Raw genomic sequence first — 14,754 nt, 5'->3', positions numbered from 1 at the left:
GCTGATTACCTGGTGTCATATGGCGGTAACGCCCACTACTGGCGAAAGCAGGATTCGACTTTCGACAGGCGGAGATATGGGCATTAAACATAAAACGCAAGTGTTTCAAATACCAAAATGGCAATGCAATGCTAGTTTGTAGCTCGCTAGTGGTGTAATGACTCCTAGTATTGAGGCCATGTGAAGCAGCAGCGCACACCGCTTTGTTTCCACTCCATTAAGGGGAGGTGGGGTAAGATGGGGTGGTTGACTCATGAGGTTTACCTGTACGGAAGGATGGAGATGCAGTCTGTTCATCTTCACTGTGGGTGTGTTTGCATGCACACTAGGGCCAAATGAAGCAGAGTGACTACTTACATCACAGGAGTGTGAAGATTCCCTTTCCATGTCTTTCTTTATCCAAGTCTAATAAAAGGACAAACCCCATCAGCTGCCCACAATCAGCTGATTGATGCAGTGATGCATGACTCACTCTTAAGCTGTGTCTATATTTGATATCTAAGTAAATGAATGACCAGGTTTAAATTCATATAATACATTTATATTAAATGATCTATACTATCAATATTCATCTCTTAATTATTAATAATCGTTTTTTTTTATCCACACATCATTCAACGTCAATCAATTCCGAATAGAGGGTTGATGACTAAAACTCGCCCATGTTCCCTGCTGCTCCTTCCTCACCTCATGGCTAAGCAGCTGGTGTGAATGAGGGATTTATATTTGTGACCACAAGCCAGAGTGGCACAGCCCTGAATGACTTTCCTATCTCATACTGTACATGTAACGTTTTGCCTTAGATGATGTACTCAGCAGCTCAGTGGGTGAAATACTAGATTAATGCTACTGATTATGACAAAATGAAAGAGAAATGTAAAATTCTGTCTTCTGTCAGTAGTTCCAGTATTTTGGAAAAAGAGCACACCCCAATAGCCTGGACACTTTAGCAAGGTAGACTTGCATTTAAATGCAAACACATTACATATGTCTACCCAGGGTCCTATAGTCAATCTATGTACCCAACAGTGCTGCCTGAGAACATCTGACAGTACAACATCTGAACTGGCATGGCACGTTGACTGTCTGAGACACGGCAGTCACTCAGGGCCGTGTCACCCTGGCTGATGGTCACTTAGATCTTTGTGCCTCTCCCCTCCTCAGCAACAAACGAGCAGGTCGTTTCAGTAACGCAACTCAGCTGATCATTTCAGCAGTGATGTGGTGGTTGTTGGTTTAATGCAGCCAGTAGTCTACTTTGCTGTGCGTTTTAGAGCTCCAGCTTTTACATAAACCAAGACATGGGCTTTTTAGAAAAGCAAACAATTTGGGTTAGGGTTACACTGTCATTTTGGGAAATTGGACAAAAAATTTAATTTTCCCCAAATTTACAGAAAATAATCCTTGTGTGCTGTAAATGCTATGTTTTTAAATTTTAGAGCTCTACTATTTTTTAAAGTTGCCACCTGTATGCGGGCGAGCATAAGGACCAAAGAAAACAAAACCAAATTCATATTTCTTTATTTCAGCGGGTAATGCTGATGCTTGATGACAAGGTTGTGAATTCAAACCCTCTCTCTGCTCACAGTTTCTTTTCAAAGTGCAGCTCCAAATCAAAGAGAGAAAAGCCTACAGAGTGAGACTTCAGTTTAGGTGTGGCAGTGGCTCAGTCCATAGGGGACGCGGCAATTCATCAGATTTTTCATTCAGAAGTCAACAACACCATAATAGTCAATTTTGATCAATAAGTACACACTTATTTTCCACTGTTCTGGAATACAGATGCTTTTAATGACGTCATATATGTACCTTTTTTAATAGTGGTTGATGTATGGGCGACCCAAATTTTGTTAATCTAATGTGGGTAACATCAGGGCGTTTTGAGTATCAATTGTAACACGCAATAAACACCACTAGAGTGCAGTAATGTGCCAGATGCCGCAAGTCTAAGAAGTCCAAACCCCTGGGAATAGTTCAGATTTAGGTCCGTGTGTGTGTGGGTTGGGCACAGAAGTTATCAATCAACCCTCATCCACACCAGCTGCTTGGTCATGTGGTGAGGAAGTTCCTCCAATGATCTGTTGTGTAATGTAGTGGTCTTTGCAGTAAATGTAAGTATTGCCTTTCCATTATGATGACGTCATCTTATCTCATTGATGCTGTATTCAGATTTGAATGACGTTGAAGATGTGTGGATAAGAAATAATTAAGATTTTAATATTGTAAATATTGATACTTTACTATATATATTTATTATTATATGAATTTAAACCATGTCTTGCTCTCTCATTCTTATTTGACGTGTGTCACTTGGCTCATAGTGTTGTGTTGTCTTTTATTGAGGCTTTGGTTCCCCCTTGTGGCCATTCTCCAAACCGCAAACAACAGACAATGAATGATGTGTTGTAAATTTTAAGGCAGAACATTTTTTCAGATCTGCTTCACTTTGTTTGAACCTTAAAATGCCACGAAGAGTGCAGCGGTGGAGGGAGAGAAGAAAAGCATTTTTGAGGTTTTATTAATTTATTTCCATTCATGTTTTTGTCTGCATTTTGCTCTGAAACATGACACCGACTGCACTGTATGATGTCTGCGGGGAGAATGTCTTCGGTTCTAAACGTTTTACATGGACAAAGAGTATGACATGGTTCAATGTTTCATAGAAAATCATTGAAAACGTGGTTCAAAATGAAAAAAGAGGTATTCAGTTAAGACCATTTGTAATAAACGCTATATTTAAAGTCTTGCTTTTCACTTTTGCAATCCTATGAATGTAACTTTCCATTCAATTTAATAAGTCAACACAGCTTTTGTATCTGTTGTGTACATTAAAAAAAAGGATTTCACTTGTGTTGTACACAAAATGCTGAAAGAGTGTATCTTTGTTTGAATGAATTAAACATTTTGCTACAATGTTCATTGTTGAACGTTTCACCCCTTGCCTGCTTTCCCCCGGGTAGCCACTGGGTGGCACCAATTGATGACTTTAAAATCATCTAACACAACAGCAAAGAACACAACAACAGAGATAAAGACATCAACTGGTGAGTGTATCATCACAGTTGTGAGTGTCTCTTATATGCGAACTAGATCATCTCAATGACCTTCTTCCCTGCACCCCCACAAACATTGATGTACACTACGTGTTTTACTTTTAGGAACCATGTTTCAAATAACAAATAATGAATCAGAAGCATTTGTGTCTGGCACAACTGCAGCAGGCCCTTGCAGGCAGTAGACTCTTTGGAAGCTACTGCCTACAAAGACTTGTTCACTGTAGCAAGGTAGACCACTGGCTGTAATAAACCAACAACCACCACATCACTGCTGAAAACATCAGCTGATCTACGTTACTGAAACGACCTGCTCGTTTGCTGCTGTGGACGGGACTTTTAGATCTAAGTGGCTGCCAGCCAAGCTGACACTGTCCTGAGTGACTTCCCTGCCTCAGGCTCAGCTGTCATTCTAGCGGATACTTCAGAATGGCTTAAGGACCCATTGGTAATGTCTAAATGCAAGTCCACTTTGCTCCATCAAAGGCTAGCTGATCACTGCACCATCCAGGCCACTGGGGTGAGCAATTGTGCCATGTGGTTGGAAGAACAACTTACATTGAGATAACACAGTGTCATACCTGACACACACCGAAAATATCTTTTGATCTGGCAGAACTGTAGAACGACTGAGATGGGAAAGTCATTCAGGGCTGTGCCACTCTGGCTCACGGTCCCAAATATAAGTCCTTTTCAGGTATGGGTGACCATGAGCCAGAGTGGCACGGCCCTGAGTTGAAAGCCCGTCTCAGACAATTCATGATCAGTGTCATGGTGTAAACAATTGTGGTACAGCGCACCGTGGTTGGCCTTATCTGTAGGAACAAAATCTGAAATGTCACAGTAGCTCCCCAAGTCAACGGATCGCTTAATACATGCAAGGTACTAGTCAACTGTGCTGTACCAGTTCTCTGACAAAGTCGAGTCCTGGCTGCCAGGGCATGCGCGGTGGCAGCATGCTGAGAAAATTGAAGCTTTGATCATCCAAACATTTTGACAATAGGTACTGTTTCAAAGCCATGCTGAGAACATCATCTTTGCTGACATGGCACATGGACTGTCTGAGGCAGGGAAGTCACTCAGGGCCGTGTCAGCTTGGCTGACGGTCACTTAGATCCAAAAGTCCCCTCCTCAGCAGCAAACGAGCAGGTCGTTTCAGTAACGCAGATCAGCTGATGTTCTCAGCAGTGATGTGGTGGTCATTGGTTTAATGCAGCCAGTAGTCTCCCTTGCTGTAGTAGTGCACAGCATGCCTGGGTAGGCAGTAGATTCCAAAGAGTCTACTGCCTGCAAGGGCCTGCTGCAGTTGTGCCAGACACTCGTGAGTCTGATTAATGACTTCATGAGAGTCTGGCACAACTGCTGCTGCAGACCCTTGTAGGCAGTAGACTCTTCTGAGACTCTTTAGATTCTGCTGCCTGAAATGACCTGCTGTGCACCACAACAGCAGCGAAGATCTGCAGGTGAAACATGGGAGCGGTGAGCAGTGTGATGTGTGAACGTCTCTCCAGCTCTCCCGAGTTCCCGAATGACTTTACAAATCGCCTCTGTCTGCACTCCTCATCACCATCATCATCACAATTAACCAACTGGTAAGTATTAGACGACGATTAAGGGTTTCATTCTTGGGGGAAGAGAGAAGTGAGGAAGACAAATGAGAGAAGAGAGAAGATGAACAAGGGAAAGAAATCAAAGACAATATGGCCGTAACAGTGTAAACACATGGTAATATACAAGAAAGAAACAAAAAAAAAAGCAATAGGTATCAGTGACAAATTAAAAATGTAGGGCAAATTAGTATGAAGAACAAAAGACTCCTGAAAACCCTAACTCTCTTCCTCCAATAACAGCTCAGCATACGTGACATTATCTGGTCCAGAGCTCCTCAGATGGAACAAAGGCTTCAGATTAACACATTACAATCTTGCAACTGCAGTGCGTCTTAGTGAGAAAACTACTGAACTCTGATAAAAAGAAGTTGACGGATCCAGGAGCCTCAAAGGTGTTTGATGTTTGGAAGTCCAGGCTGAGATTTAGTGATTAAGTTAGTTGGAGATATTACTGAAATGTTTCATACTGAATATCTTTTACTTGGGTAGCAGACAACACTGACACATTCACAGGTACACACACTCAGGTATTGACACACACGCACACACACACACAAAACCCACTTAGTTTTCATTCAGACGAATGCTGTCACTCACCCTCTCACACTCTCACACACACAAATACTCTTACACACAGCAGGACGGCCCCATAAACAGTGTTAAATCCCCACCACATACAGCCCTGGATTGTAATTCGCCAGCCAGTTGCTAGGCAACAGAGGAACTTGTAATACCACTTGGGTAGCATGACTGCAGTGACCCGGGTGGGGCGGGGTGAGGGTGCCAGAGGGGGCTGGGAGTGCAGGGTTCAGAGGGTGGAGGGGTGTTTAGAAGAGGAGGTACAAATGAATTGATCCATTAACTCCGATTAAATCTCTCTCTCTCTCTCTCTCTCTCTCTCTCTCTCTCTCTCTCTCTCTCTCTCTCTCTCTCTCTCTCTCTCTCTCTCTCTCTCTCTCTCTCTCTCTCTCTCTCTCTCTCTCTCTCTCTCTCTCTCTCTCTCTCTCTCTCTCTCTCTCTCTCTCTCTCTCTCTCTCTCTCTCTCTCTCTCTCTCCCCACCGTGGGACCCTACAGACATCGCTAACGCCATTTCTGATAAGAGCCCTTATGTTGTGGTGGCGGAGAGGTGAGAGATTTCTCTTTCATTTCTTCCACCTATGTTCAGGGTGTGACAAAAACGCTGACGCGTGTGTGTGCAGTGTGACGTCAAACTATAGGCTGAAGCACAAGACGTCAGTAAAAAAGAAGTGAGTAATGTCAGGAGTGATGTAAGAAGATTCTAGTCGATATATTAAACAATGAAAATTCCCCAAACCGTAGAAACTGGACTTGTTTTCCACTGAGCGCTATGGATAAATATTGCATCTCTATATTTGGAGATTTTATAATGAGACAATACAAATCCCCTCATTTGGGCTTTGATGATAATTTCCTATTTTCAGCTCAGCTCTTGTAAACTTCCTAAGATAATGAATATAAAATGCATTCTGCCAACGAGCACAACAAGGCAGAGATATGAGGTTTTAATCTGCTGTATAAGTCACAACTGCAGACGTGGGATAAACTCCGCAGAGTACAAAGAGCTCTATTTCCCTCTGAGATCTACTGCACTATTACAAATCAGCGTGAAATAGGAAAGTGTCGGCAACATGTTCAATTGCCGCACTTGAGATCTTGGGTAGAGTTGCAGGGACATGATCAGATATAACCGATCGCTCTGCTATGGATAATTAGATTATGTTTTCGGAGCGACGGGGAGAGTCAGAAATTAAAACGTGTAGGAAGAGAATCAGACACGCTCAAGGAAGGAGGAAGCCTTAGAAATAGGGAAGGGAAGAGTGTGGCAGAGCTTCAGCCCACGTCTTCCTCTCTACCCTCGACCCCTCGGCCCCTCGGAGGCCGCCCGGGAGCCTGTTGTGTGAGGCTTAGTCGAGTTTACCAAACACAAACCCCGTGGTCCTGGAGGAGAAGCCGCTTGGCTGGAGCTCAGGCGTGCCGAGGGCAGCAATTTAAAAAACATTATAATCACATGAGGAGAAATGTCTCTGGCTTGGTAATTAGCGCTGGCGAGTTGGGACCCGCTGCTGTTTGCATTGTGCAAGTGCAACAGCGTAATAGCCTTCATCATTAGCCAGTTTCCAGCTGTCTTCAAAAGCACTTTTAAGAGGAAGGACCCATATTCATAATGCACGCAGGCCCGTGGTTCCTTCTCGCCAAGGTTACATAAGATGACTCATGCGGCACGGCAATACATCAATGCCAGCTGCCTTTGTTTACAAATCAAGACATTCAACATTATGACACATTCCTATCATGTCCCCCCCCCCCCCCCCCGCCCTCCTTTGATGAGACACTGTTTGATATGAAATGGCAGAGAGAGCTGTAGGTTATGCAGGAAGTCTGCTTGGTGACCTGGGCTGCTTACTCACTTCATCAACCTGCAGCTCAGACTCTGTAATCCAGAGACGTAAAATATGAATCCTGAGAGAATACAGGTGCGGAGGAGGAACAGAAGAGAATTATGGTTGGATACTGGGCCGATATCGACTCACGGGGAGCTTCTGCAGGTCAGAGAGATCAATAGTCAGATCCCCAGTGTGGTGCTAGGCTGTGATCATCCCACCATGTCACCTTGAACACACCTGCTTTCATTCCTCTGCATTCGATTAGACATCTTCATGTGACAGCTGGCTCTTTATGGGACTTCACCAGGACGCTGGAATGTGTGTGAGTGCACACACCCAGCACCCCAAGAGGGGCCTGGCAGTGTGAAATCGATCATAGCACTCATTCATTTCTATTTGATGTAGTAACTTAACCAGGCTACAATATAGGAATGTGATATTATGCAATTTTTCAATGAATTATTATAAGATAGCAGGTTAAACACAAAGTATTACATCTAATACGTTAAGTGTACATTGATCCCAGCGGGTAAAGAGTGTGTGGTGCTGCGGTGTGTGTGTGCGTGTGTGTGTGTGTGTGTGTGTGTGTGTGTGTGTGTGTGTGTGTGTGTGTGTGTGTGTTCTCTCGGATCCGGCTCTGGTGTGCCTGGGCTCCGTTACATTACATTGCAGCGGGTTTGCTCCTTTTTTTAGCCCGCACGTTGAGTCCAGCTGCTCCGGCCTGGGTGCGGAACTTTCTGCGGTGACTTTTCGTGAGTAAACGCAGGCGGATTCGATCCATTCCTGGACGCGAACATTGTGGATCTGAGCTGAGAAACAACACAGAGAGAGAGAGAGAGAGAGAGAGAGACAAACAGCCCGGTGATCCCCGCAGCCCCCCAGTGTCTGCTTGTTCCGGGTGACGCGTGGTTTCGGCCGAGACTCGCTGCCATGGCTCGGTGAGGTAGCAGGTGCACGGAGGATTAGATTTCACCTTTAAACTTCAGCAAAATCGATCCCAAATTGTAAATGTATGCTGGATATGAGTTATTGTTCCGTTTGGTTGATGATTAATTCAACACGCAGATATTTTAGCAAAGACTGGGGTTCAGAACAGGAACATTTAAACCTGCCAAATATGGAAATTCATTCATTCAGGCTCAAAAGCATTATTATCAATAACTCTTGTCACCCTGGATTTTGTCAAAACTTTCGGATTTGAGTGATTTAAAGAGTTTTAAAAGGGTCTGGTGTCCCCAAACCCATGTATGAAACAAAGAAGCCAACTCTAATTTCACTATTATATCATTATTTTATATATTTCTGTCATACATGTTTACAATAATCATGCTTGTGACGCACAGTATTTGATGTTATGAGTGAAACTGAACCTAAGAGCCTAAAGATGAACTGGATTTATTAGTATGACATCACTGCTGTAACTTTACTGGTCTGGATGACATCAGGGTTGTTACTTACTAATTTGATGACATCACTATTGTTTAGGTCGCCTTAGACTATAATGCTCTTACACTAACAGTAAGGTGTTTTCCCTTCAAATTAATTCATTAATAATTTGAAATTGCAGTGTGCAGAACAAGTGGCCATAATTAAAACCATTAAAAATAATGAAAATGTACCTGGGTTAAATGAACCAAACAGCAGCTGCTCATTAGATTTACCTTTTTGAGGAGTATGCAAATGTGAAAACTGACAAAAAACATGAAATAAGTTGCGGAGCCTTCTTTATGCCTTTGCTGGGTTCTGCTGTGTGTTAACTGAGTGATGTCGCCTGTTTTCCCCCAGCGGCCCTGCTACACTGGCACTGGCACTGGCTACACTCCCCATAAGGCAGCCATGTTGCTGAGCGGCGTGGGTGACGCTCTGGGCTACAGGAACAAGCTGTGGGAGTACAACGAGTCAGGACCAGCTATTCATCAGGTCAGAGGGCGAGAAAGACCTGCAAGGAGTTTCAAAGGATCCAAAAATGCAGTTTCTCTTATTAATGAAGTGGAGGAAATGTATGAATCGGTCAAGGACTTGTTGAAGGCTTCACTCTTTCTGTTATCTTAGGAGCTGAAGGAGCTCGGAGGGTTGAGCAGCATCAAGGCCGAGCTTCCTGATTGGCTGGTGAGCGATGACACAGTCTTGCATCTGGCAACGGCTGAGGCACTTGCAACCGGTAAGGTCAAACCAGCATTACGCCAATTTACTCCCTCTGTCCTGATTTCTGAGTAGAAATCTCTGGGTGATTGAATTGATCCGATAGTTTTGGCGGTGTGATGAAGCCGTCGCACAACGTAAAGGTTAACAACCATTACCGGCCTTGTGATTGGTTTAAAGCGTTACACAAATGGAAGGCGGATTGCAGAAATCACCTTGACCTTTACTGCAAAATGACAAAACAGCAAACCCTTGTTAACAGATCTGTTACATTCCTGAAAGTGTTAACATGGAACGACAAAAATTAACTCTTGTCTCTCTTGCAGGGAAGACGGGCAGGGAGCTCCTGCACGATGTGGCTGCACACTATGTGGAGGGGATGAAAGACATGGAGGGGAGAGCACCTGGGCCCTCGAGCATGCTGGGTAATTAAATCCAAATTTCAGACACATCCTCCACATTTTGGTCCGATTCTCAGAACAAGTTGCAACATTTTTCCGTCCCGGCTTCAGGCGTCTCCCAGCTGAGGCCCGGGGAGGAAGGGGGCTACAGGGTGCCCTACAACCCAGAGGGTACAGGCTGTGGAGCCGCCATGAGGTCCATGTGCATCGGCCTGAGGTAAGACACTCTCCTGGGGGAAGAACTGGGCCTGATTGATAAGTTCTGAGCTTCACAACCAGGGAGGTGGGGATGGGGGCTATGATGTTATTCCTTAGATGACTTAGTTAAGAGAGGTATTGAGATGAATGCTGATGTGACTCAGTAGGCCAGCATCCACAGTGCCTGTTGTTTCGGGTCACTAACTTGTAATTTTACTTTAACAAAGAAACTTTAAGGTTTGCATTGGAGGCACGTAGCCGCTGCTCTTACCCAGAGTGATTTATAATGATTGCTGCTGTGGAATAAGTATACATTCCCTGACCACAGAGCAGAAAATAAGAGTTCCACCATTAAACACCAGCCTGAACATGAAAATGAAAATAAGTAATTACTGCAGTGCACATCATTTCACCAGTTCCAGAGTGCTAACACAGAAGTGTTCAAACACATTCCTCTGTGAAAGACTTCATTAAGTATACACTGGAGAGCTCTTCAGCAAAATATCATCCATAATACCGGTTGTCCTTGTCCCCTCTAGGTACCCAAAGCCTTCGCAGCTGTTGTCGCTGGTGGCAGTTGCTGTGGAGACCGGGAGGATGACCCACCCTCACCCCACCGGTTTCCTGGGAGCCGTGGCGTCGGCCCTTTTCACCGCATATGCAGTTCAACGCAGGCCAATCACCACTTGGGGTCTAGGCCTATTGAATGAGGCCTGTCCAATAGCCAGGAGCTTTATTCAGGATCAAGGCTACGCCGTGGAGGAGACGGAGAGAGACTGGAGCTATTTCTCTGACAAGTGGCAGTGGTAAGAGTGGTAAGGCTGCAGCAGCAATGAGCCGTTAAACAATCTAGGATTTAAGACAGACAGCAAACCTCATTTTGGATCTAAACCTTTGCTCCTCAAGACAAAACAAACATGATGAATACATTCTATACTTAAAGTGATACACAGGCAATTTAAGAAAATGACATGACTTGTGGAAACTGTACATCTGAACGAGGTCACTGACATTAGTTTTCTGTAAATTGTAGCATAATGGATATTTACTTGCCAGGTCTTTGAATAGATCAATATGGAGCCATGCTGCTGTTTCTTCAACATCAGGTAGAAGTTAAACAAGCCGCAATATAAGCAAAACATATCCTCTAGAATATAATTCCTGCCTTTTCCTATCTGTTTGAAACACAGGACGTGTGTTATTCTGAAGTGGAACGCTTGTCACCACAGCCAAATGTTAAATTGAGAACGACAGCAGTATTTGTGGGCGCTATGAGGAAATATTAGAGGCTAGAATGTCCAAAGCACGACCACTAAGTCCCACGAGGAGGCTGATTTATACTGGCTGTTGGCAACTGATTTATACAGTCAAGGCTAATCTGATACGACGGTGTCTTGTCTATTTTATTATCTTATAAACCGCCTCATGGCGTCCGTCCTCGCTAACTGTATTCCTGACCATGCTGGTATGATGACAGAAAGTCTATACACCCCCCGAAATATCACATCACTTTCATATCACACCAGAGGATAGTTTAAATGTCTGGGAAAATCATTCTGTCCTCCTCTGCCCCCCTTCCCCAGGTACCTGGATTTAAGGGGCCTATCTAATGGGGCGGGGCCTGTCAGTTGGCCCGCCTCCTACGGTCCAGCGGAGCGAGACGAGGCCTACAAGAGCTTTAGTCTGAAGGGCTGGGCAGGACGCAGCGGCCACGACGCTCCCATGATCGCGCTCGATGCTTTGCTGGGGGCCGGCAAGGACTGGGAGGAGCTTATGAGCAGGGCGGGCTTCCATGGAGGTCAGAGGTCAAAATAGCAAATGACATCAGAAGGTTCCTCTTCCATGTTTTAATCAGAGGTGTCAGAGATAATAGATAGATTAGGAGTCAGAGCAGGATGGAGTATTGTCCTCCAGTCAGAGCAGGATGGATTATTGTACTAACTGGACTGATCTTTGATGGAGACGCCAAACAAAGGCAATATATATTTAATAATTATCTTGATTGAATCTAATAGCAGAATCAATGTCATGATTGATGTGTCTAAATCATGTAAGGCAATTAGATATTAGATTCATGTAGTCAAATATAAATTACATTTTGACCAAGAGTTACTGCAATGCTATTGGATATCTGGTTATATTTATTTATTCTCCCAGCCTGAATAAGAACACATCTACATGATAGATGAACGTTATGGCGAGTTAACACCGCCTGAACAACTTGAATGTTTGGAGCTAACTTCATTAATGATAGGAGAAGTGTATTGGTGCAGTGTGTCTTCACTGCAGGAGTCTCTGGCTCTGGCCCTTCTCACCCTGGCTGTCTTCCTTTCTCTCCTCCCAGGCCACAGTGACAGCACAGCTGTTATTGCCTGCTGTTTCTGGGGTCTCCTCTACGACACCCAGGGGGTCCCAGAGGGCAACTGCGCAAACCTGGAGTACAGGGAACGACTCGAGAGCAGTGCTGAGAAACTCAACGGTAGATGGGCAAACTTTGAAGTTGGATATGTATCCGTATGTCACACAGCGCCCTCTTGTGGTTAAAATAGAATACTGCATTCTCAGCAGCTCTTCAGAAAACAGTTAAAGAGAAACAAGTTGCTGATCACAAGTTGAGGATGTGTTTATTTGGAAACTTAGATGTAAATAATTTGTTTTTATTCTGACTTGAGAAGCTGGACTGTAGGGGGCCACTTGCTGCTTGGATGGAATAGGAGCCAACTGGGTGTTAAGCCAGAACCTTGCGGAGAAGAGCGCAGCGTTGGAGGGAGAGAAGAAAGGCATTTTTGAGGTTTTATTGATTTATTTCCATCCATGTTTACATTTTGTCTGCATTTTGTATGATGTCTGCGGGGAGAATGTCTTCGGTTCTAAACGTATTACATGGACAAAGGTGAAACATGACAAGGTTCAATGTTTCATAGAAAAACATTGAAAGCGTGGTTCAAAATGAAAAAAGAGGTATTCAGTTAAGACCATTTGTAATAAACGCTATATTTAAGGTCTTGCTTTTCACTTTTGCAATCCTATGAATGTAACTTTTCATTCAATTTAGTAAGTCAACACAGCTTTTGTATCTGTTGTGTACACAAACGATTTCACTTGTTATGTTTGTACACAAAATGCTGAAAGAGTGTATCTTTGTTTGAATGAATTAAACATTTCGCTACAATGTTCATTGTTGAACGTTTCATCCCTTGCCTGCTTTCCCCCGGGTAGCCACTGGGTGGCACCAATTGGTGACTTTAAAATCATCAAACGCAAGAGCAAAGAACACAACAACAGAGATAAAGACATCAACTGGTGAGTGTATCATCCGAGTTGTGAGTGTCTCTTATATGCGATCACGACAAGGTTGCGACTTCGAGGCCTGACATCTCCCAAATCTCCGGTTAGACCAGCTGGAGCTCTAGAAATCTTTTAATACAACCACGTGTCTCCTGCATGTCAGGGTTTGCAATAGTCTATCCTGCTTGTCCTGAGTGTCCTCCAGTAAGTTCAGGGAGACAAACTAGATCACCTCAATGCACCTTCCTCCCTGCACCTCCACATACATTGATGCACACTACGTGTTTTACTTTTAAGAACCATATTTCAGCCTGTTTATTGAATTGAGTTCGTGTTGGTTCAAAGGCGATTCCTGGTTTCACCGGTTGGGGCGCTGTCGCCATTTGAGACCAGGAGAGCAGCAGGTGAAATAAGCGAAGGAGTGAAACGGTATGTTATTGTTGTCGTCTCGTTATTTCTCTGTTATCAGGTCGGCATTGTGCTTATAAGTACAGATATGTGCTCACAACATGCAGCGCCATGTTTATTACATGATGCCACTGCATTTGAGGCAATAGAACAGTTAAAAAGTCTGTTTGCGTGTTTAAAGTTCTAATGAACTCTCCCCACTTAGGTAGCTCGGTGCTAATGTTGGCTAGCAGTGTACGTAATGTGTGCGTGTGTGTGTGTTGTATTAACTGTTTCACCAACAGATTTCTGGACGTTGTGTTTGCATTTATCAAACATTGTGTGAAGTCTTTTCAGGTCAACTCATCACTCGATTCCAAGTCCAGTCTAAGAAGTCCAAACCACTGGGAATAGTTCAGATTTAGGCCCGTGTGTGCTTCTGGCACAGAATCTATCGACCCTCTATTCAGATTTCATTGACGTAATAATAATAATCAATATTGTCAATCCTGATTCTTCAATGTATATATAGTTATTATGATATCGATTTTAACCACGTCAACTTTGAAGTTGGATGTGTATATGTCGCCCTCTTGTGGTTAAAATAGAATACTGCACTCAGCAGCTCTTCAGAAAACAGATAAAGAGAAACAAGTTGCTGATCACAAGTTGAGGATGTGTTTATTCGGAAACTTTGATGTAAATAATTTGTATTTATTCTGACTTGAGTAGCTGGACTGTAGTAGTGCACAGCAGGCCCTTGTAGCCAGTAGACTCCACAGAGTCTGTCCAGTCGTACCAGACGCTCATGCTTCTGATTCATGACTTTGTTAAAGTCTGGCATAACTGCTGCTTCAGGTCCTTGTAGGCAGTAGACTATTCTGAGACTCTTTAGATTCTCCGGCCTAAAACGACCAGCTGTGTGTCTACAACAGCAGGCCACCAGAGCACAGCTGAGCTGAGTTACTGGGTGTAGAACTTCAAACTCTAAGCTGAGGTCGAACCTCCTCCTTGGCTGAGTTGTGGCGCAGTGATTTTGGTTTCACTCCTGTTTATGGGAGGAGCCTAATGTAAGAGCAGTCGGGATGTCTTGGTTTTAGGTCGAATCCTGCTTTCGCCACTAGGGGGCGGTGTCTCCATGTGAGGGCAGGTAATCAGCAGGTGAAACCAGCGAACGAGAGAAAGCCGTGTGGTTGTTTTGTCGCTACCAGGTCGGTGTTGTGTTTATAGTTCATATATGTGCTTGATGTGCTACAAGATGTTACTGCA

The 14,754-nt window shown here is 44.0% G+C and overlaps 1 protein-coding gene across 1 annotated transcript; it reads left to right on the top strand.

The window, feature by feature from the left end:
• The first annotated feature begins 5,409 nt into the window (after nucleotides 1-5,409).
• Nucleotides 5,410-12,354, top strand: LOC143001909 (ADP-ribosylhydrolase ARH1-like). Its single transcript, XM_076151757.1, has 8 exons — nucleotides 5,410-5,502; nucleotides 8,855-8,989; nucleotides 9,122-9,230; nucleotides 9,538-9,636; nucleotides 9,724-9,829; nucleotides 10,350-10,616; nucleotides 11,394-11,608; nucleotides 12,155-12,354. Exons 1-8 carry the CDS (start codon nucleotides 5,410-5,412, stop codon nucleotides 12,352-12,354), a joined length of 1,224 nt encoding a protein of 407 aa, XP_076007872.1.
• Nucleotides 12,355-14,754: the final 2,400 nt, after the last annotated feature.

This window comes from Genypterus blacodes, unplaced genomic scaffold, assembly GCF_046128005.1.
Source record: "Genypterus blacodes isolate CSIRO-AG114 ecotype Tasmania unplaced genomic scaffold, CSIRO-AGI_Gbla_v1 ptg000055l_1, whole genome shotgun sequence".
NCBI lineage: Eukaryota > Metazoa > Chordata > Actinopteri > Ophidiiformes > Ophidiidae > Genypterus > Genypterus blacodes.
This window is presented reverse-complemented; position numbering and strand designations above follow the sequence as displayed.

Bases quoted from the DNA above. Each gene is read 5' to 3' on its own strand.
- LOC143001909 (XM_076151757.1), top strand. From the start codon at position 5,410: ATGACTGCAGTGACCCGGGTGGGGCGGGGTGAGGGTGCCAGAGGGGGC. The intron at 8,990-9,121 runs GTCAGAGGGCGA...CTGTTATCTTAG, and splicing joins CAGGACCAGCTATTCATCAG to GAGCTGAAGGAGCTCGGAGG. The intron at 9,830-10,349 runs GTAAGACACTCT...TGTCCCCTCTAG, and splicing joins TCCATGTGCATCGGCCTGAG to GTACCCAAAGCCTTCGCAGC.